The following is a 21,387-nucleotide window of genomic DNA, read 5'->3' on the forward strand; positions in this document are numbered from 1 at the left end:
CTTCATCCTCCTGCCTATCACCAAGATTATGGTCATGTGTTGGTCACATGAGAATTATTTTCCAGGATTTATCTTTGAAGCATTTGTATCAAGAGTACAGCGTTATGGAAACATGGAATCTTTCTTATTTATTTTTAATATTTTGGGATTTAAAATGTTACCAAATGATGTGCAACGAAATATGTGACTCCATTAAGGATCCATTATGGGATGCACATGCATTATGCATAGCACAGCATATGCAGTTACTTTGAGGCTTAGGGGATCTATCTGAGTTAGTTACCTTAAGATGTTAATAAAACCAGAACGGTCTAAGATAATCTATATAATTTTATACATCTTGTCTCAATCCAGTTTCAACAGATATTGCAATTTCCAGAGCCAGTGCAAGACTCTGCAACTACCGATCACTGAAAGACTCACAGGTAGAGAGTGAAAGAGTGTGGTATAAAGCATGCGCTACAGGAACTATTTATGGACAAGGCCCCCCAATGAACAAATTGGAACCATAATAGGCAAATCTCATTTATGAGTGGCAGATAGGTTTTTTCTCATGTGACAACTCTAGCCATTCCTTAACAATAATCCAGAACGCTAAGCTGAAAAGATATGGCAAAAACTGCTGGCTATATGCCGATCTCTCTTTTTCCCTTCCTTCATAGTGATGGGATTTTAGCTCCTGATGTATTTGTCCGGGAATAAAGACTACATTTTCAAATCCCCCTTTAGCTAGGTGTGAACGTGTGACCAAATATTGCCACATGGGATGGAAGTCAAAATGGTGTGTATGACTTCCTCATGGTGACTTTAAAGGGAAAGGGTATGATTTTTTCCCTTGCTCCTTTATCCTGATGCTTTCCGGCTAGAAGGTAGATGAGATGGACCATGAAGACAGGGATGGGAGGAGCAAAAGAAAGAAGGAAACTGAGTCCTCAGTACTGTGAGGCCACTACATTAAATCTGGACACCTGTTCAGAATAACATGTACATAAGGAATAAACTCTTGTCTCCTTTAGGCGTCCAGTGTTTTGAGTCCCTGTTACAGCAGCAGAACCTGTGTCCTAATGAATGAAAAATGGTTCTGAGCTGAATCAAGGCTCAGTAGGAAAAGTCATGCTAGCTTTGCAATGCCCCAGCTATGGGCAAGGGACACAATGGGCTCCGGCCAACTCTAATCTCTTATTGTATGGAGAGCTAACCTACTCCAAAATGGAAGACTCTCAAAAAACCCTTTCATGTCACTCATACATTACAGCTTTCCTTGGCCATATGCCCGTCTCCCTCTCTGTGCTATTGTTAACCACTTCAGGCTTAACCTCTGTGTATTTGGTACAAATACAAAGAAATGAGACTGACTTAATAATCATAATAAAAATAAAATAAGTAATATGTGTAGTATTTAGGATTTACCATTTATTTTTATGTAAATGACTTTAAAAAATCCTTTAAAATAGCCTCCTGGAAAACTATATGCTTATTTCAATGATGCTGTCATTACTAAAATATTTTTGGAATTTTTTTGAAGTTGTAAATCCATACGTTTCTTATAATAATAGGACTGGATCAAATCCCTTAAATTTCTTTCATGCCAAACCAGCAACTCTTTATTGAGCACTTACTATGCATAACATTGTTAGGTTGGGTGTCAGAGAGGTTGGTAATCAATTAAGGATGTCAATGGTACTCTTCAGACAATCCATGTTAAATTTCCTGGGTGAGATGACTTCACAATTCAACAACAAAATAATATATATAAGGGGTCTACTATAGTCCAGGGAAATGAGAAATATACACCAGAAATGGAATGTGAATTTTTAAAAAGCTCTGCTTCATGGAGTTTTATATCATGAATTTATTCATTCACTCAAGATTTATATTCCTGCCCTCCTCCCTTACTTCCCCCCAATTCTCAGTAATTTATAGATTAAAAATTAGAGTTCTGTTTGTATTCAATTTTGAACACTTTATTCTACTAGAACCTTGATTTATTAAAATATTCCCTGTGCAATGCATTGTACTGAGTAGGCTGTCCGGGGGCCTCTGGGTACAGAACCCCATCTCTGCCTCTGCCCCCGTATCAGTGAATAACTGTGGACTGGAGGATTTCTCTGAGTACCAGGGACTCTGACAGGAGAGCTCCTAGCGTTAAGCACATTTCTGGAGTCACTGAGCCTGAAACATAAAGCCGTGGTGCTCAGAGCAGGTGCTGCTGAATTGGAAATACTGATCTGATTTACTTCATGAGTCAGTTCTGCCTGTTAAGCAAGTCGGTGTGTCTCTTCAAATGAAAACCAGCTTCCTAATAGCCATTAGGGCAGAAAGGTCAACTCAAGTCCATTTACAGTTTTCAAATATGCCAAGAGCGTGGATTTAGACAATGAGTTTGGTACTCACCCCGCAGAGAACAGACACAGAGCAAATGAAGTCAGATAGGAGGAAGAACTTCCCAACAGCAAGTGATGTTAGGATTGGAAGGGCTGACATCCAGCCAATGCTGTTGGTTTAGGAAACCAACGTCTTCACCAGTTGTTAAAGATTTTAAATCTCACTGCTGGCTTGCTATGGCTGCCTCTTCTGTTGTCTTAGGTATGAGTATTGTGGGTGTGGTCTTGACAAATCAGGTGTGGGCTATTGGAAAGATTTGGGAAAAAAAAAAAAAACAAACCCAAACAAACAAAAAGAAAACTCAAGGAAACATACTTGGAGTAGCGTTTCCTGAGGGATGTGATTGGCCTTTGGGCCAGGCAGGTCTTCATGTGAAACTGTTCTGCCCAAGGCAGAATATTAACCTTCCTGCCTCCTCTCTTATGTCATTCAGGAGCACAAGAAATCATGTCAACCCCGAGGCCCCCTGGTATTTTTAAATGCCCCCTAGGGGAGGCAGGGTCACCCTACTCGTAAACCACTACAGCCATGTTTAAGAATTATCACCCAAAATGGTGGTAAAGGAAGTAGGATATCAATGATGCAGTCATGAGTACTTATTTCTGACAATGAAAATTTCATGGAAACAAAATGCTTTAAATTGATGTGTGTCATGTCATAGAGATGGGTTAATTTTTAAAATGAAATCCCTTAGGGGCGCCTGCGTGGCTCAGTCAGTTAAGTGGCTGTCATGGTCCCGGGGTCCTGGGATCGAGCCCCATGTCGGGCTCCCTGCTCAGCGGGGAGCCTGCTTCTCCCTCACCCTCTGCCTGCCACTCTGCCTACTCGTGCTCTCTATCTCTCTGTCAAAAATAAATGAATGAAATCTTTTAAACAAAATAAAATAAATAAAATAAAATCCCTTGGAGCCACGTGGACTTCACCGGTATTGACTCAATCTGTGCATTAGAATGTTCCTGTGGCTCAGGTATCCTATAACTCAGTGAAAAGGGGATATATTTGCTTCCACAGTAAGGCATAATTCATTAGGGATGACATCCTGTACTGCTGGAAGACATTATTCTCAGTATTATTTTTGTTAGTTTGGGTGAGTAAGCATACAATCATATATAAAGAGGTGTGTTGGCTTAGGGACTGCATAATAAAACATATATTTTTTCCTAGAGAATTCTAAATATCAGTATCTTCAAAGACCAAATGTGATTATGCTTTATGAATTCTGCCATCATTTCTTCCACTTGTTTACCCAGAAATACCAAGCCCATTTTAAGCTGCTGCTTTAGAAGAAGTACTACTCTCCGTGTCTTCATCAGATGAGGCTACACTCAAATGTCAGTCCTTACCCTGGGGCAGAGAAAATGTGGAGAATCAAATTCTCTTTCAAGCAAACCCCGACAGTAGCAAAAGTACTGGTTATGGAAATCTAAACCTACCCGGACACCCCCATTAATTAATATAGCAAAATAAACGTAGACTGGATTTAGTCTGACATAGGGACATAATCTCGTAGACTGGATTTAGTCTGACATAGATTTCACCTCATAGTATGGAGATGACAAAGTCAGAAATTTCTAGCCTCATAACGAAATTTCCTACAACCTACGTTGATGTTCACAATATAATTAGATATGCAGTCTGAATAAAACTTTGCATTTGGGCCAACCTAAAATAAAATTCAAACAACAAAGGAGTAACATTTTAATCAAATAGAGCCCAAAGATAACTAGATTCCTGTCCTCTCCCTTCAATCCCCTTTTTGAATAAAGTGGTAACTTACAAGAAGAAAATTTAAAGCGTGAGATATATTCTGGGCTGATTCACATTTAGCCCAAGTTCTAACACCTCCACCAAATACAGTAGTCAACAATCCTAACTGACAGTCACCATGATTGCTCCAGGACACCGGAATAGCTTGAATCTCTAAAGAAAGATTACATTTTCTCCATTATGCTCTGTTTATTCAGGTAGGAGGAACAACTGCAGTGTAGAATATATTTTTGACAATATATAAAAAGACAAAAGAGTTTGCTGGCTATCGCTGCAATGGTTAAGATTTTAAATCAATTACTCTTTAACAAATCATGTTCACAGAGGATTGATGGTAAGTTCCAGAACATAATTTTGAGCCCTCATTTTTCCTCTTTGGACCTTTTCAGTAACTATAGACATATATGGTTCCTCCTTAATGAGCAGAGCCAGGTCTGATTTGTGGTATACTATATATATATATATATATATATATATATAGTGATGAATACCCTTGACTCTCATAGGCTTTAATGAGAGGGTCTGGGGGTCTGGTCTCAGGTTGGGACCCATGGCAGCCAGGCCCTGTCAACACAGGACATGGTTTCCCACGGGGGGACCACTGTACCACCAAGAAGGCGGGAAGAGAACCAGTTGTTTCTGGATGGCCACGTGCCAGAATCCTTTCATATGTTGACTTATATGTCAACTCATTTAATCAGGGTTCACAGATCCAGAAACAGAGTCTGAGAGAAATGCTTTAATACTGGAATATTTATGGATGAAATGATATGCCATCTGGATTTCCTTCAAAATTATCCAGAGAAGGATGTAGGTGGCTATATAGAGAGAGATTCTAAGCTTGGCCATGGGCTGGTAAATGTAGAGACTGGGTGACAGTCATGGTGGGTTATTATAATATTCTCCAACTTTTTTGTATGTGAAATTTTTTAATAATAAAAACGTACGCACAAGATACGCTTAGGATTTTAAAGTCCCACAAGGCTGCTTATATGCTACTTTCTAGAGCAGCTCCTTGGCAGTCTTTCAGCTCATATATATTTCCTGAGCAGCTACTATGTTCCCAGCAATGTGCTAAGTTGCCTCAATTTATGTGAATATGTGAACAGCAATAAAATAAATATGAGGAATTTTTGATTACGTACCTTTTTTTATTTAAATAGTTCAAACGTAGTATATGGTGCTTGGCAATATTCATGAAAGGTGTGGGTCACCTTTGATAATTCTCTTAATCACTTCCCTGCACCTCAGTCTGATCTTTGAGATGAATGACTTTATGTTCTTGTGAATGTCAGCCACACCATTGCTTTCATCCACAGACACTGATAACACTCCTGGGATATAGGTATATAGGTTTACAGAGTACATACAGCCTCACTCCCTTGCCTCTCTCTTCCTCTTACTTGCCAGGCAAAATCCCAACAGGCGCTTAACCCATTTCTGTGTCTGTTCTACTACTCGAGTTGAACATGGCTGCAAAGAAAACACACAAGCCTAGTGATCCATGCCTCTCGAAATTCACAACCACAAATACCCGGTGGGACCAGGGTGCTGTGGGGTAATGCTACATTTCCCTGGTCCGGTCATTCTCCCTGTCTCTCCATTAACTATAGTTCCTTTTGCTCCCTAATCTCCTCTCCCTCCTCCCCTTCCACATTCTTTGCTGATGACCTCCCGTACTCTTTTCTTTATAAAGAAACTATCTACAGAGAAGTACCTGATCATCCCAGCAGAAAACGTTCCATCCTACCCACGTAGGTGCCCATATGCTCTGCCCTCCCTCCTGCTATGCAGGATGAAGCTGTCCACGTCCTACGGCCGAGCTCTTTATCTGTGCACTGAATCTCATCACCTCCCTCTCTCTTAGGGACTTCGTCCCAATTCCCCAGAGATCCCCCACTTTTTTTTCCTGCAAAAGCTTACTCCTCTGGGGCTCTCCCTAGCCCCCCTGTTTTAAGAATATACCAGTGTTGCTAAGAATGGCCTTGCAGCTTTCACTTGATGTGTCTACTCCTTACCCTGAATGCCCAATTCATTAGCAAGTCCTCTTGAGTTCTACCTGCACAATATATCTTAGGACCAATATTATATGATTTATATGAGGCACCTGGAACAGGTGAATTCGTAAAGATATCAGGTAGAATAGTGGTTATCCGGGGCTGAAGGGGGGGGAGGAACAGGGAGTTAGAGTTTAATGGGGACAGAATTTCAGTGTGAGATGATGAAAACGTTCTGGGGATGGACGGTGGTGATGGTCGCACAACAATGTATATGGACTTAATACCACTGAACTGTATACTTAAAAATGGTTCAAACGGTAACTTTTATGTTATGTATATTTTATATTTTAAAAAAAGCCCAGTTAAGAAAATATCTATGCTTATATTTGAATCCGACCACGTTTTACTTCCCCTATCGCTGCCATTCTATTTCAAACCGCCCGTGCCCACCTGCATTATTGCAAAGGCCTCCCAACACATCTCCCTGCTCGAAAGCTTGCCCCCCACCTCAGTCTGGTCTCTGCACACAGCATCAGAGTGATGTTTTAAACCAGAAAGGAGATCCTGTAATTTGCCAGATCACAATTCTGTTAGAATAAAACCTAGCCCTCTACAAATGTCTTGCTCTTTCTTGAACACCCGGGGCTTTTGTCCCTACTTTCGCTCCCTTCCAGAATGTTCTCCCCACAGTGGGCTCCCTGACTTCATTGAGGTCTCTGCTTCCGTGTCACCTGCTCTACGCCAGCCTCTCGACGCGCAGGTGCGCATGCGTGCAAACCGCGCACGCAGGTCCAGTCCTCTACCTTCCCCTGCTCTCTTTTTCTTAAGAGTTCTTTTCACTACCAGACATCATATATTTATTTGTTTCCTTATTTACCTATTACTCTACCCCTCTAGAGTTAAGGTCAATGAATTTCGCAGACCTCAGCCATGACTGGTCTGTAACAGCAGTTCAAGAAATACCTGCATCCTAAAAGGCGTACTTGGAGCTGTTGGAGGCTGTGCGTGTTAAATGTGAAGTTTAGTAAGTGGCAGATGGAAGAGTGTTCCAAAGCAGGTCACTGCGCATGCCCAAAAGGGTTCTCCTTTAAAAACCAAGTCCTTCAGGGACCAGGGACAATACTTGAGAAGGGGCTGGTGACAGCAGGAATGAGTGGGGCGCGGGGGAGAGACGAGATAATGGAGGCCAGGGTGCAGAGACAAATCAAAGGCACTGGTGCTTGTGATTCATTATCATTCATAATTGGCATTTTGATGAGAAAGGGTTGAAAGGTCTCCCGAACAGGATTCACTTAATATTTAAGGAAAGTATCCTTCAGACGATTATGTCATTTAAGTAAGAAACAGACGTGAAAGGCTACCGTGGTAGGCAGGGCACCCCTAAGTGGTGAGGAGGAATGGCACTTTAGGAAAACGCTGAGCGCAGTCCCAGCACCCCTGGTGTCCTCCGAGGCGGAATGGGTGATGAGCCCTGTTAATTGTGGTGTGGTGTCTCATTTTTGAGAGACCACGCTGGGGCCCAAAATTGAGTTCCACCTTCGTGTTTTAGATTTCTTTAACTTTTGAAGAGGGAACTACAAAAGTAAATGAGGTTTTTAGAATCAGTTTTCTTTTTAATAGGAAGAACCACATTACTGCTAATTGTGATATAATGAAAAGAAATAGTGTCCACCCTGGACAGTAGAGTTGCTGTTCCAAGGTACTGATCGGGGATTGATTGCATTAAAGGTTTGTATTCTTACTTCCACTGTTTCTTGTTATAACTGGGTCAACTTTATCCCTTGTTAGTCCTGTTCTGGAGGCTTCTATGTTCTCAGTGGGCACTTTGCTGTTAACTAAATTGAGGCCTCAAGGTCCTGCTCTACTTTGGGAACTCCTTGGGACACTCCTTAAGCTCTGAACACCTTGTTGCCCCTTCCCTGCTTTTTGGGGTGAATGCAGCAAAAAGACAAGGAGACCTAATGACTCACGAGTGGCTCACTTGGAGGGTAATCTTGGTTTGCCTGGGACTGAGGGGACCCAGGGACATGGGACTTTCAATGAAGAGACAGTCTCAGGCACCTGGGACAAGTTGATCACCCTCTCAGGTTAAGCTTAGGGACAGAACCGGTGTAAAAGCTAACTCATGGCATCTTTCACTACAGCTTGTGAGCAAACTGCTGACCCTGACCCTTTTTACTTCCTGTGACCTCAGAGATCTCCTCTGGGTGTCTTTAACCTTTTCCTCCCATTTAATTATTTTTACTCAATGGGAGCCTGTGGGTTTCTGCAAATCCTCAAATAAGTATCTCGAAGCATGTAGGAAAATTATGTTTATAAATTATGATAATTCCAATGACCATGTGGTTCCCCTGCCCCCACCTCGTTCCAACTACTGTCATTTAACCCACTGGGGCTCATCCCTTACCCCAGACCTAATCCTGTTTGTGGACTTGGAGCGGTTCAAGAGTCTCTACCCTGCCTCTCTGAACTTGTGCCTCAGCTCTGTACCCGGTGCATGCTTCTCCCCTACATTTCTTACCCTAGACCCTTGACTGGGTCCCCACTTGTCAATGTTTTTGTGTGCTGCTACCTGCCTTGGTAATCTAGCAAGGGTCCACTGTCTCTATGAATGGCATGAGGCCTGTGCAGGGGGTCCCAGCAACTCCAGCATCCCTGACCAGCCTTGGCCCGCTCTCCGACTCCATGCTTCTGGGCTCTGTGCCTCACTGTGGCAAGGTCATTATATGGGGGCCTCTCCCCCCTTCCCCCCACTGCAGGGCTGTCCACACATATAGCACCTCTGGGAGCTTTACAGGAAGGTGCCCCTCCAGGCAGATAAATTACAAAAAGATGTTCCCTCTAGGATGACCAGTTAGAAAAAAAGCAACCTGTCCTTGGGCAGCCTGTAAGGCACGGAGCTTGGCAGACAGAGCCTTGGAGGGGTTTTAACCCCCCTGGCACCCCTGAGCCGGGTGTATAACTTACACCACCACATACTTAGCTCTTCTCCTCACTACTGACTAACCGGCCCGGCTGCCACCGGCGCCTAGCCCAATGCCAGGCTTTGCTGGTCTGGACAGGTTTCGCCTCATCAGCACCCTGAACCTGACCCTGAATTTGCTCTTTGTCTGTCCTGCTCCCGTCCTGCATCTTTCAGGTCACTCCCATTGAGGTTCTCATTCTTAACCTGATGGTGTATAAAAAGTCAAAATCTAATAGATATCACTCATAACATAACATTTGCCCTTTCTATCCACTATTGTAATACAATTCAATTTTAGTATTACGAAACCTACTACCTATTGGTTATAATGCTTTGTTACATTTGATCTCTGCCGATTTCTGGATAGATTTTCTAGTCTTTTCTATTTTTTTTCTTTCCAAAAGATGTCTAGCTTGGGATAATCCTGTTTTCTCTTTCCAAAGACAGTTGGGGATTCTAGGATAGAAGACAGTTTCCTAATACAACTTGGACTTCAGGCCTAGGCCAAAATGTACTATTCCAGACATCTCTGTGAAAAAGATAAAATAGTAGTAGCTCCTAAAAGTTGGGACCACAACAGGTATAAGAAAGAGAAGTTGTGGTCTGATAGGGCGAACATTCCAGTTCTGGGAGGGAGGTGGCTCTGGCAGGCAAAACCCACCCCAGACAGTTACAGAGAAAAGAATAGAGAGCAACCATTTGGACAAGCTGAATCACAGCACACTGAGCTTTTGGAAACTTATCTAGCCAAAGAGAATCTTTTGTTATTTAGAATTGCAGGCTTTGAAAGTTGGATCAATTAGATCCAAGTTGTCCTGATGAGACATACAATTACCCCTAAAGTTTGAGCCTGCCACGGATCCTCCTCAAGGGTTACTTGGTGGAAACAAATTGAAATCACTGTGACGAGAGATGGTAGATGACTTTCATACCTCTGTTACATTTAAATGCAAGCCACTTAGTGATTTGGGGAGCACTGGTGTTTTCACAGTGTTACCTTTTCATAGTTAATTGTGGGCACAATAAATACAGCATAGAACACATGAATACTTAAGAGGTAATTTCAGTATAACCGCCACAGATATGTATTATGTAGTGTGCATAAACATGCACATATATCTAAATATATATATATTTAAAGACAATGAATAAATACACACATAGAATTAAATATAAAATTAAAGTTTATGAAGATGTTTACACAGAGTACTTTTGTTTAGAGAATGCCAGTTGCCTTGAAATTCCTAACCATAGGCAGATCTATGCTAAGATCAAAACATATGTATATATAAAATTTCTGGCCAAGAAAAGTAGCTTAACAAATAGAAACAATTTCTCTAGGGTGCCTTTTCTCCTTAGAGTACTGTGTAAAGGATGTAGGAAAAGTCTGGAAAGAAAAGCATATCTGCTTGCATACACCCCAGATGGGGTTGAGTTTCTTGCATATGACAAATGAGCGCTAGGCCACTAATCACGCAATCCCTCATCTTATGTGTCCAGTCCTCCTCCCCCAGATGACTTCCTCAGGTTCTAACCACTGGCCCAGCAGACTCATAATGATCCCTGTTTGAAACTTGCTCAAGTTCTTATAATATTGCCACACGGTATACTTGTAGTTACTCACTTTCCACAGGCTTCCTATGAGGCCCGGCAGTGTGAACAGTAGCCTACTTACTTGTGTTTATCTTCTGGAGAGAAATATGCTTTTCCAGTTGTCTCCTCAGCTTCACTTCGGCTCCATATTTCCCGGTGGTCCCGTTGTCGGCCAGAATGAAGTGGGAATGCATGCTGTTGAGAACAGTGAGCTTGCTCATGGGATTGGACATGGTCTGATATGGCCGGACGACCTGCAGGATTTCAAAAGGAAGAGGCGGAAGTCAGAAGAAAAAGAGCAAAATACGAAAAGGAGAACCAGCCAGAGAGGAAACAGAGGGAAGGATAAATCAATTCTCCGGTACAGTGAAAACAGAGTTTACATCCTCCTCCTAATAGCACTGTGGGTAGCAAGTTTTATGGTCAATGTTCCCCAGTCACAGCAAGATTATACTTAAAGAGTAATGTGTTCATTTATATGCTGAGTTGATACAGAAGCTAGAGTTTGTACTCTCATCATACTCAAAAACTGACATGTGAAGGATTGTGTCATTGTGAGGTCGATCTTTCATTTGCTGATGAACCACAATTAATTTTAACATTTACTCATTTTGTTTTCTCTTTCTCTTCTCCACGATGTCCATACTCCAATGGGCACAGCAGAGCAATCATGGTTCTGGAGTAGGGTTGGGGAGGGGGTGGGGGCCAGGGTGATCTTTTCAGTCAAGCCCATTCAGTCACCTGAAGGTCTGTTAATTCAAAAATCAACACTGTTCTTATTAGACACCTTATTTAAGTGGAAATGTTGAATGTCAAACACGTGTCTCATGAGATGAGCGTGAATCAAAATGTTCATCTCTGTCTTTGTTTGTTGTTGCATTATTTTAATTTCGTGGTGAATTATACTACCCCAAACAGAGTAAGTCTTTCAGATTTTTGATATCAAAAGAAAAGCAAAACCTCTTGTGAGTTTGAGTTGCTAGTTCTAGTTGCTTTATAGACATTATCTGTATTCCTTGCAACAATCCTTGCAAGGTGGGTGCTCTCATGCTTATCTCATAGATGGAGAAACGGAACTGGAGGTAAAAAGGTTTTTCAAGAGTTTCTTACACACAAAATCAGAATTAACACCCAGGTCTGATTCCAAAATCTTTGCATGTCCCCCTCCCCACACTGCTTAGACACGATGGAAACAAGACGTTTTAGAAATCTACTCCTAAAATATTTAGGTAGAGACTTCACTCACGACTATGAAAAGGAATATTCAACAAGCTCACTGTTACAAGGTCCAGTACAGTTATCCCTGTACTGAATCATCAGAATTGACAAGACAGAAATAAATGCTACTGGGTTTTTATTTCTGTGCCTTTGTGCGGTGTGTACATTCATTATGGAGTTGAGATGCTCTCGTTCATGTTCAGTATGTAATAACTCACCATGAAAAGCTGTAGTAAGATTGAGTAGTTTGTTAAAGAAATTACAAAGTGATTTAGTAAGGGCAGTCTTTAATAGTACAGACCTCATAAAAGTCATTTTTTAGATCTTGATTCCAATTTCAAAATCCATTTCTATGTGCCTGGCACACAGAATCTACTCAATACACAGTGAATGAGTGAACAGGAAAACTTGAGACAGGCATGCTTTTGTTCAAAATTGGAAAAAAAAAAAAAGAGCCCTTTCTTTTCTGAATTGCTTGGGAGTTGACCTAATCTAAATTTAAAATGTATAATTTTGAGCTTTTGAAATATCCTTCATTCCTTTTAATGTATGTCTTATTTGTTAATGTAGCATTAATATAACATTAATTCATAGCCTCATCTTAGTTGACTCTTAGTGATAAAGGAAGCTCATAACTTTTTGATTATTGTTTCCAGTAATGGATGGGATTTTTTCCAGTAATGGAGCAGTATTCAATTACTCCTTTGTCTGGATGAGTGCATGAGAGTCCCCCAAAATACAGAGACAGTGGTTTGCTAACTCCATCCTGAGTTCTTTATCACTGGAAGAGTGGGTCGCTTGTGGTTGAAATTCCCATTTTGTTGTTACTCATTTTTGATCATAAAACATTCATTCTATAGCAGAGTGCAAGTTAATAAATATTAATGCTTTGTTGAAAGAGGCTTAGCAGAAGGACTTTCTCCTATCCTTAAAGTGCCTCGGCATTGTGCTTTTGGACAAAAGAAAATACTTTAGTTACTCTTCTCTATTTTCTGAGTAGGTCCCCAAGGCTCCATGCCAAGGAGGAGGAAGACCCAAAATATTTCTTTAAGAGGCAGGGACAGTGGATTTTCTAGAAGTTAAATGATGCATGACAGTGAATCCCGGACACTTGTTCTAGCTGAGACATAAGAACACATTTTCTAATTCCTGGGAACCTAATTAAAGACCATCAGTGAACTTGAAATTTTCAATGAATAAGGTAATGAAAATAATTCTGGGCCAACTGACATACTTACCACAATCTGAGAATAACAGAACATCATTAAATCATCTAACTATATTCTATATGTTTCCTCCACCACAGGATTCTAAGGACAGTGGGGCATCAGTCTTCTGAGTTTTGATCTTTTCTTGTGAAATATGGCACACCAGCTCTTTGGAAATACTGTTCCTTTGAATCAGTCATGGCAAGAGGGTCAAGTTTACAGTATCACTCATGAATTTTAATTTCTTCATCTTACTGCTCCCCATTTCGTTTGATCTTATATGAAGGTAACTTAAAGGTGGTCATATTTGGCAGAGATTTTGTCTGCTGCATAATAGGGGATATACATCTGAAAAGTAAGTCAAATGCCCTAATTTATTTTCCTGTCATCACTGGAGGAAGATCTGCTGAATCCTTGAGAATCCTGAACATATGAGTCATGGAAATCTGTCTGAATCCCATTAGTTCTGTCAGTGGCTGTGTAAATCTGAGGCCCACATTTGTAATCTGTAAAAGGGATATGAGAACACCACTTACCTCATGGTGGTTAGATGAGATTATAGGTGCAAAGTACCTGGCACTTTGCCTGGTTCGTGGCAGGCAATCTATAAATGTGAATTCCTTCTCAAGTTTGGCTTTATTTTACCAACTATAAACTGATTTTACCATTGCAAACTAGTGACCAAAATGACAAGATGACAGACTTATCACGGACTTTTTTTTCCACAAGAGATTTGAATCAATCAGTTTAAGTAAAGAAAAAAAAATTAGCAATCAATTGGCAAAACACACAACGTGTTTTTACTCCATCACCTCCTCTCAGGCCATTTAAGAGGGCGATGCTCCGGAATTATTGGTGGATTAACTGCAAAGTTGGAAAGACCTTCCCAAATGCTTCAGGAGGAATGCGTGTTGGTCTAACTTGCCTACAAAATCCACTTAATATTCTTCATAACAAACATACCAGCAGTCTCTTCTTGTTTGAGTTATAATTTGCATATCTACAAAAGACTTGCTGATCTTCCTGTTAATGCTTCTCAAATAGGAAATAAAAAAAACAATGCCTTTGTGTCACATGAATACAAATGAATTCTTCCCTCTGACAAAATTTTAGAGGTAATGTATCCACTTGCATTGTTAAGAGCTCATAAAAAAGGGCTTTTTTTGGAAACGTGTGTGTGTGCGCGTGTGTGTGTGCGCGTGCGTGCGCGTGTGCGTGTGTGTGCACGTGAGTGCACAGCCACACAACTGTGACATGTTCAGGGCATGTAGGCATGTTAGACGGCTCTAGCATGTTTCTCAGCCACTGTTTTTTGAGAGAATCAAGCCCTAATGCCCACACATAATGGATCACCTCTCCTAAGAACATAGGATGGTCCAGGTTATGTATCATCTTTGAGGGAATTAAGAAGAGCGTCGCTCAAATAATTTTCCGTGTTCATATTTCAGATGTGGAATCTGGGTCGATGAAGGTTGAATAGCATCTGAGAGGTCTACATATCATGTGACCTTTCATGATTGGTAAAAACGGAATTATATGTACCTAGAAGGGAAATTTGCTTAGAAACAGATTTTAGATACCTTGAACTCTTCGGGTATCATGGGCCAGAATACTTCTAAGTAATGACATTTTGCCCCTTTCTTGTCCCTCAAGGGGAGATGGGAGAATTCTGCACTCTTTAATACATCTGTACCACTTTATACTGGCTGATTGGTAAAATTCTGGTTCCAAGGCCTCTGTCTATCTTGACTCTGAAACAAAGAGGCAATGAAGTAGAAGCTGCTTAAGAAATTAATGAAGGTGGGGGCGCCTGGGTGGCTCTGTCAGGTAAGAGCTGACTCTTGGTTTCAGCTCAGGTCGTGATCTCAGGGTTGTGGGATCGAGCCCCAAGTCGGGCTCTGCAATCAGTGGGGAGTCTGCTTCTCTCCCTCTCCCTCTGCCCCGCCCCCCACACTTTCTCTCTCTCTCTCTAAAGTAAATAAATAAAAATCTTAAAAAAAAAAAGAGATTAATGAAGGTGAAGGCCCTTGATGTACTTGTCGGGTCATTATCGTTGCCAGGAGGGGACTGATCTAGAGACACCATGGAAAATCTGAACATTCTTTATGTGCTGGTGTTGGTGTGCTGCATTTTTTACCTATGGATGGGCTTAAGTGGATCATTTGGCAGCTGATCTAAGATACCTGCTTGAGTTTTCCTAGCTATTTTCATGCATGTTCTGGTCTCACTCAGGAGTACTTAGTGGGCAGTCAGGAGATTGGGGGGGTGGTTCTAGTTCCTCCAGCTACTAATTTGTGACCGTGGGCAAGTCTTTCAACTCATTCCTTCCTTCCTCTATTCACGCATAAGAAGTCAATCAGAGAAATACATGTATCATATGGCCTCACTGATATGGGAATTCTTAATCTCAGGAAACAAACTGAGGGTTGCTGGAGTGGTGGGGGGGTGGGAGGGATAGGGTGGCTGGGTGATAGACATTGGGGAGGGTATGTGTTATGGCGAGCACTGTGAATTGTGTAAGACTGTTGAATCACAGACCTGTACCTCTGAAACAAATAATACATTATATGTTAAAAAAAAAAAAGAAGAAGAAGAAGATAGCAGGAGGGGAAGATTGAAGGGGGGGAAATCGGAGGGGGAGATGAACCATGAGAGACAATGGACTCTGAAAAACAAACTGAGGGCTCTAGAGGGGAGGGGGGTGGGAGGATGGGTTAGCCTGGTGATGGGTATTAAAGAGGGCACGTTCTGCATGGAGCACTGGGTGTTATACGCAAATAACGAATCATGGAACACTACATCAAAAACTAACGATGTAATGTATGGTGATTAACATACCATAATAAAAAAAAAGAATGTCTTGAGGAAATGTATGTGATGAGTATTGTGCTGGCTTGAGGAGACATAATCTTGCATCTAGGTAGTCTTTCACTAAATGTTCAAGTTACACAGATTGAAAGAAACTTCTCGGATGGTAGTTTCTCATCTATAAAGTAGAGGACTTGACTGGTTTCTGAGGGCTTTCTACTTCTAAGATTGAGTCGGGACAGCCTGTGTTGAAAAGTACATTTGCTTCTTCCAAGTTAGTGCAGAAAAAGGCCACAAAGGTGGTTCACTCCTGTCCTGGGGTCTCTTCCCTTTTCTAGTGCTTTCTACAAGGCAAGGGCAAGTTGGCTCATCTGCAACTCCTTTCCTGAACAGAACTGAATTGAGCTAAATTGGGTTTTTGAGTCATCAATCACAGGCCTTTGGCAATCCCTGAACTTAGGACCCGGTGAGGTGTATATCAGTATGCCCCTGGCAAGTAGCAGGCTAGGGGAACACCAAATCATTCTTTCCCTCCTAATAGCACCATGGTTTTAATTTAGGCAGGAAGAAGATGAGGATTTATTGATCACTTAGTATATGCCAGGCACTATGATAAACACTTCCCCATGGATTAATCCGTTCCAAGCTTATTTTATAGGCAAAACTATCGATGCTCAGAGAAGCGAAGTCTTTTGGTCAAACATGTCCCACAAACACTCTTTCCTTTAAATCTACAGAGCACGTAGGTCTTAAACTCCTTTAGAGGCTGGGAGACATTTAGAGGGAAGACGAGCTGAGCACTAAAATCCCTGTGAGAGCTGATCAGATTATTTCCAGATGAGTCATCTAGAACTGTAGAGTATGCAGAGGTCAGGACAGGCAGAAGCAGGAGGCAAGATGGGGTTTGTACTTTGGAGAAAGAGACACAAAAAGGATGGGCAAGGTTCTCTTAGGATCAGTCATGCATTTCTGGGAGAGATGAGGGGATATTGCTGAGACGTGGGCAGCACCCTCTGTGTCTGAGAACAAGGAACAAGGGGACTGAGAGGAGGAGATGAAAACCGAACAGAGAAAGGCACCGTGTGTCCTCACAAGCTTAGCGAGGCCTGTGCCAGCAGGGGGACTGGGCATGTTATTTCCCATTCAGCCAGCTCAGCTGCACATCTAGGTATAAAGCAGGGTCATATGAAGCCCAGATGCTGCCTCTGAGCCCAGCAATCCAAACAAGAAACCAGCAAACCCCTGCATCCATCCCAAAGAGTGCCCGGGTACCTCAGCTGCAAAATCCACGCTAAAATCCACCGGTGAACAATTATGTCTTTCTGCAGCATTCTGAAAACGTGTCCCACAACTCATGGGCTGGCAGAGGGTTACACTGTCCTCATTTCAGGCTCACCTCCCTTTGCCCCATCCTGAGGGAATCCATGGACTGTCCAGGTTAAGGACCTACTTACAGTGGAAAAAGGCCCTTAAGTTCTACAAGGGGTCACTCGCTTTAGAAATCACCACGTATCAGTGGGGTGGTTTTAAAATACGTTAGAAAATTCTTCGAAAATCTTCCCTTCCAGTCTGCAGTCTTCAGTGACTCACTTCTAAGAAAGAGAATAAAACAGAAGTGATGGTGTGTTGACTTGCAAAACTAGGTCATAAAAGGGTTCCTTTTAGCTCTCTTGGATCACTTACTCTGGGGGAAGCCAGCTGCCATCATAAAGCAGCCTTCTGGAGAGGTCCACATGGGGAGGAACTCCTACCAAGAGGAGCCATATGAATAAGTCATCTTGGAAGAAGGTACCGTATCTCCATTCGATCCTTTAGATGATGCAGCCCCAACTGATATCTTGACTGTGACCTTAAAAGAGACCCACGCCAGAACCACACAGATAAGCTGCTGATAAATTTCTGACCCACAGAAACTGTGACACAGTCAGTGTTGTGTCAAGCCATTAAGTTTTGGGGTAATTTGTTACACAGCAGTATATAACACAATAGTGTATTATTGCTATCTTGAGACTTCAAAATGTATTCTCTCCCCTCTATTCTGGATTCACTGGTGCATCGTGATTCTGTGACTTCTAATGCCTCCCTGCATCCTTCCTGTTCTCCCCTGGGGCTATCGCCATCCTCCACTCTCTCACTGCCCATGTCTGACCCCTCACACCATCCTTCCTCATTGGGCAGATGGTCTGACTCCCACACCTACACACCTGGCAGTCGGGTGACCCGAAGCAGGTTGTTCTCTGTGTCTCAGCGTCTCCTTAAGTCAATGGAGATTAATAATAATAATAACCACCTCATTGGAGGTACTGTAAATATTAGATGAGATATAAAACGCATGGCACAATGCACATATGAACTCAGATAAATGATTGCTGCTATGACTACGGAGAAGTCGTATTGCATCATAGGTGAGGATGTGGTCTTGGGAGCTGGATGGTGTAGGCTGAAATCCCAGCTAAGTGACTTATTAGTCATGTAACATTGGGCAACTCACTTAATCTTTCTGTGTTTAGTTTTACCATCAGAGACGCAGAAGGATGGCAGTGAGACTAAAAACAACTGAAGACACGGAAGGACAGCAGTGAGACTAAACAACTTCTGAATGCCATTATGAGAATTAAGTGAGCATCTATGATGTGTGCTGAAACGTATTAAGCTCAACAAAAGTGTTGCTATTTTGATTATTGTTGTTGTTATTTATTATTATTATTTCAGTGATAAATGATAAAACCTCCAGGCTGAAACTTCAATATCGTGCCACCAACCCTTTGCAATACATACTCTTTCCTCTTCTCCTTCAGTTATAAGGATACAGATGGTTCCTCTCTCCTTTAGCTCTGGACCCCATCACCTCAGGGCCACTCTAGGACTTATTTCATTGATTCTATTCTCACTATCCCTACTTTCTCCCCTATCATCAACACAGAAACAAACTCAAGTCCCTTCCTTCTTGGAGAAAAAGTCCTCAAATTACGGCTCCCTTCAGCTACTCACTTCTTGTCACAGCCAAACTACTAAAAGGTTGGTTTCTCCTGGCCATCTCTACTTTTTCACTTCTCCCTCTTTAACCCATTGAATTGTGACCTGCCCCTTCATCATTCTTCTGAGATCGTTTTGACTAGTGATGCCAATGATATCTGTTTTGATAAACAGAACAAACACTTCCAAGGGGTGCCTGGGTGGCTCAGTCATTAAGCGTCTGCCTTCGGCTCAGGTCATGGTCCCAGGGTCCTGGGATCGAGCCCCGCATGGGGCTCCCTGCTCTGCGGGAAGCCTGCTTCTCCCTCTCCCACTCCCCGTGCTTGTGCTCCCTCTCTCGCTGTGTCTCTCTCTGTCAAATAAGTAAAATCTTTAAAAAAAAAAAAAAGGAATGAACACTTCCAAGTCCTCATCCTCCTCAGTCTCTCAGGTGTACCGGGCATTGCCCTTCACTCCATCCTTCTGAAGCACACTGTTGCCTTGGCTTCCACAACACTCTCTGGTTTTGTTTCTACCTCTTGGCCCTTTTTTTGTCTTCTTTGCATGCTGTTTTTCCTCTGCTCAACCATTAAATGTTGGATACCATCAGGATCCAGGTGTAGGCCTTCCTTTTCCTCACTCCACACATACTCCCCTGGCGAGCCCATCCACCACAATGGCTTTAATTGTCATCTATAGGCAGATGTCACCCGAGTCTGACTATATAGCCAGATCTTGCTCCTGAGAGTCCACCTCATAAACTTACTGTCCTGCTGGACATTTTCACATAGATCTCTCAAAGCAACTTTGAAATCAACATGTCCAAATCCAAACTCAACACCAGCTTCATTGAAACTGCATTCCCTATGTCACTAATGCAGCCCAGGATTGGAATGTGGTCCAGGGTTAGCTAGAGTTGGCTCCTATATGACTGTTAACAGACTTGGGTGAGTCCCCTTGTCTCTGAACTTCTCCTCTCACATCCTCTGGAAATATCTTATACAACCTAGTCATGGAAGTCCAATAAAGTCCATGCAAGAACAATTACCGGGAAGTTTTCTGAGCTTACAATATGAGGTCATACTTGGCTTGCTTTAGAAATAAGTGACAAATACACTGAGTTGATAACTACATGAGAATTATCAATCAGGTGCGTTATTAAACTTGATTTTTCTTGGCTTGAAATATAAAGATGGCATCAAAAGAATACTTTCCAATTAAATATAAGAACTCTTAAAGGTTATAAAATTCTGAGAATAAATCTACGGTTTAGGGGAAAATAGAAGATAAGATATCATTGAATGTCATGATAATTTAATAACCACATAAGATGATGTGTTGGAAATCTTCCCAAATACAATTTTCATCCTCAAGTGAAAATGAAAAGTGCTTTTTCTTATGATCATGCCTGGGTTTTTAATTTGGCATGTGTTTTGTTAGTCTAGATTTGGGAAATGACAAATTATAAAGGTTTTAGGAACTGCTCAATTACCTAAAACAATTCTGGTCAGACTGTTTTCCAAAGTAGGGAAATCTAAGGCTACAATGAGTCATGTAAAAATTGTAATTCAATGGAAGTTCTTTCCTGACTTTACAATGGGGATACTTTCATCATCTATCCAGATCAAGATTCTCTAGGGACAAAGAAAAGGGTTCTGGTCATTCTCATAGTCTATTTTTTAGTTCAGTTTACAGGCATGAGATATTTGCCAGTATCTCAACTAACAATAAAAACATCATTAAATATTTTCTTCTATATTACTTGGCAACCTACTAGTTAAGTGTATGAGCCTTGAAGATAGTGGATCTTGGTTTTAGCCCTTATTTAGTTTCCTTACATAATAATACCTCATAAGGCTAATATATACAATCTCAGAGAGCTTCCTCAAATAGGAGCTCAATGATTATAATTACTATTATTATGATTATGCTCATACAAGTTGTATAAAGATAGAGCATGTGTTTTTATAGTTCACTTAGAGATGAAGGAACAAACTCTTACAGAGTTTTAGGTCACAGGTAAGTACCTCATGTTCATGCAAAGTATTATATTAGTGGTTGACAAGAAACAAAGAAAACAACTGAATCTATTTCTGAGGAACTTTTACCTAAACTGGGGAAGAGGATGGTTGTAGGAGAATTATAATCGGAGATATGACATTATGGGTGAAGTTAGTCATGGAAGACATCTTAGTGGAAGTGAGCCTTGAGCTCAGTTTGACTGAAGAGTAGATTATGGGTTGTAAGAAAAGAACAGGGCAGTAGGAATCATACGGATAAATTACAGAGGAGTAGTAAAACTTGACAGTTGAACAATATTCATTTTCACGTGTAATGGCAAAACAAAAATTATTACCATCTCAGTATTCATAACATTATTTCTCACCAAATTCTGCTGTTTTGATCTATTAACTGGAGGTTTGATTGAATAAAGTAGAAGATATTTAAATTTAAAGAATCAAGGCTAGTTCATTACCCAGTTGGGTGG

At 41.5% G+C, this 21,387-nt stretch overlaps 1 protein-coding gene across 8 annotated transcripts in view; it reads right to left on the bottom strand.

Annotated features, from left to right (window-relative positions):
• The window catches only part of TRPM3 (transient receptor potential cation channel subfamily M member 3), a 919,507-nt gene that overhangs the window by 212,116 nt on the left and 686,004 nt on the right, over positions 1 to 21,387 (bottom strand). For all 8 annotated transcript variants that reach the window (XM_032427586.1, XM_032427585.1, XM_032427583.1 and 5 more), the window contains exon 6: positions 10,793 to 10,964. In XM_032427586.1, coding sequence (XP_032283477.1) covers positions 10,793 to 10,964 — 172 coding nt within the window. The remainder of the gene's footprint in view (positions 1 to 10,792; positions 10,965 to 21,387) is intronic.

Source organism: Phoca vitulina, unplaced genomic scaffold (assembly GCF_004348235.1).
Source record: "Phoca vitulina isolate PV1807 unplaced genomic scaffold, GSC_HSeal_1.0 scaffold37, whole genome shotgun sequence".
Taxonomy (NCBI): Eukaryota; Metazoa; Chordata; class Mammalia; order Carnivora; family Phocidae; genus Phoca; species Phoca vitulina.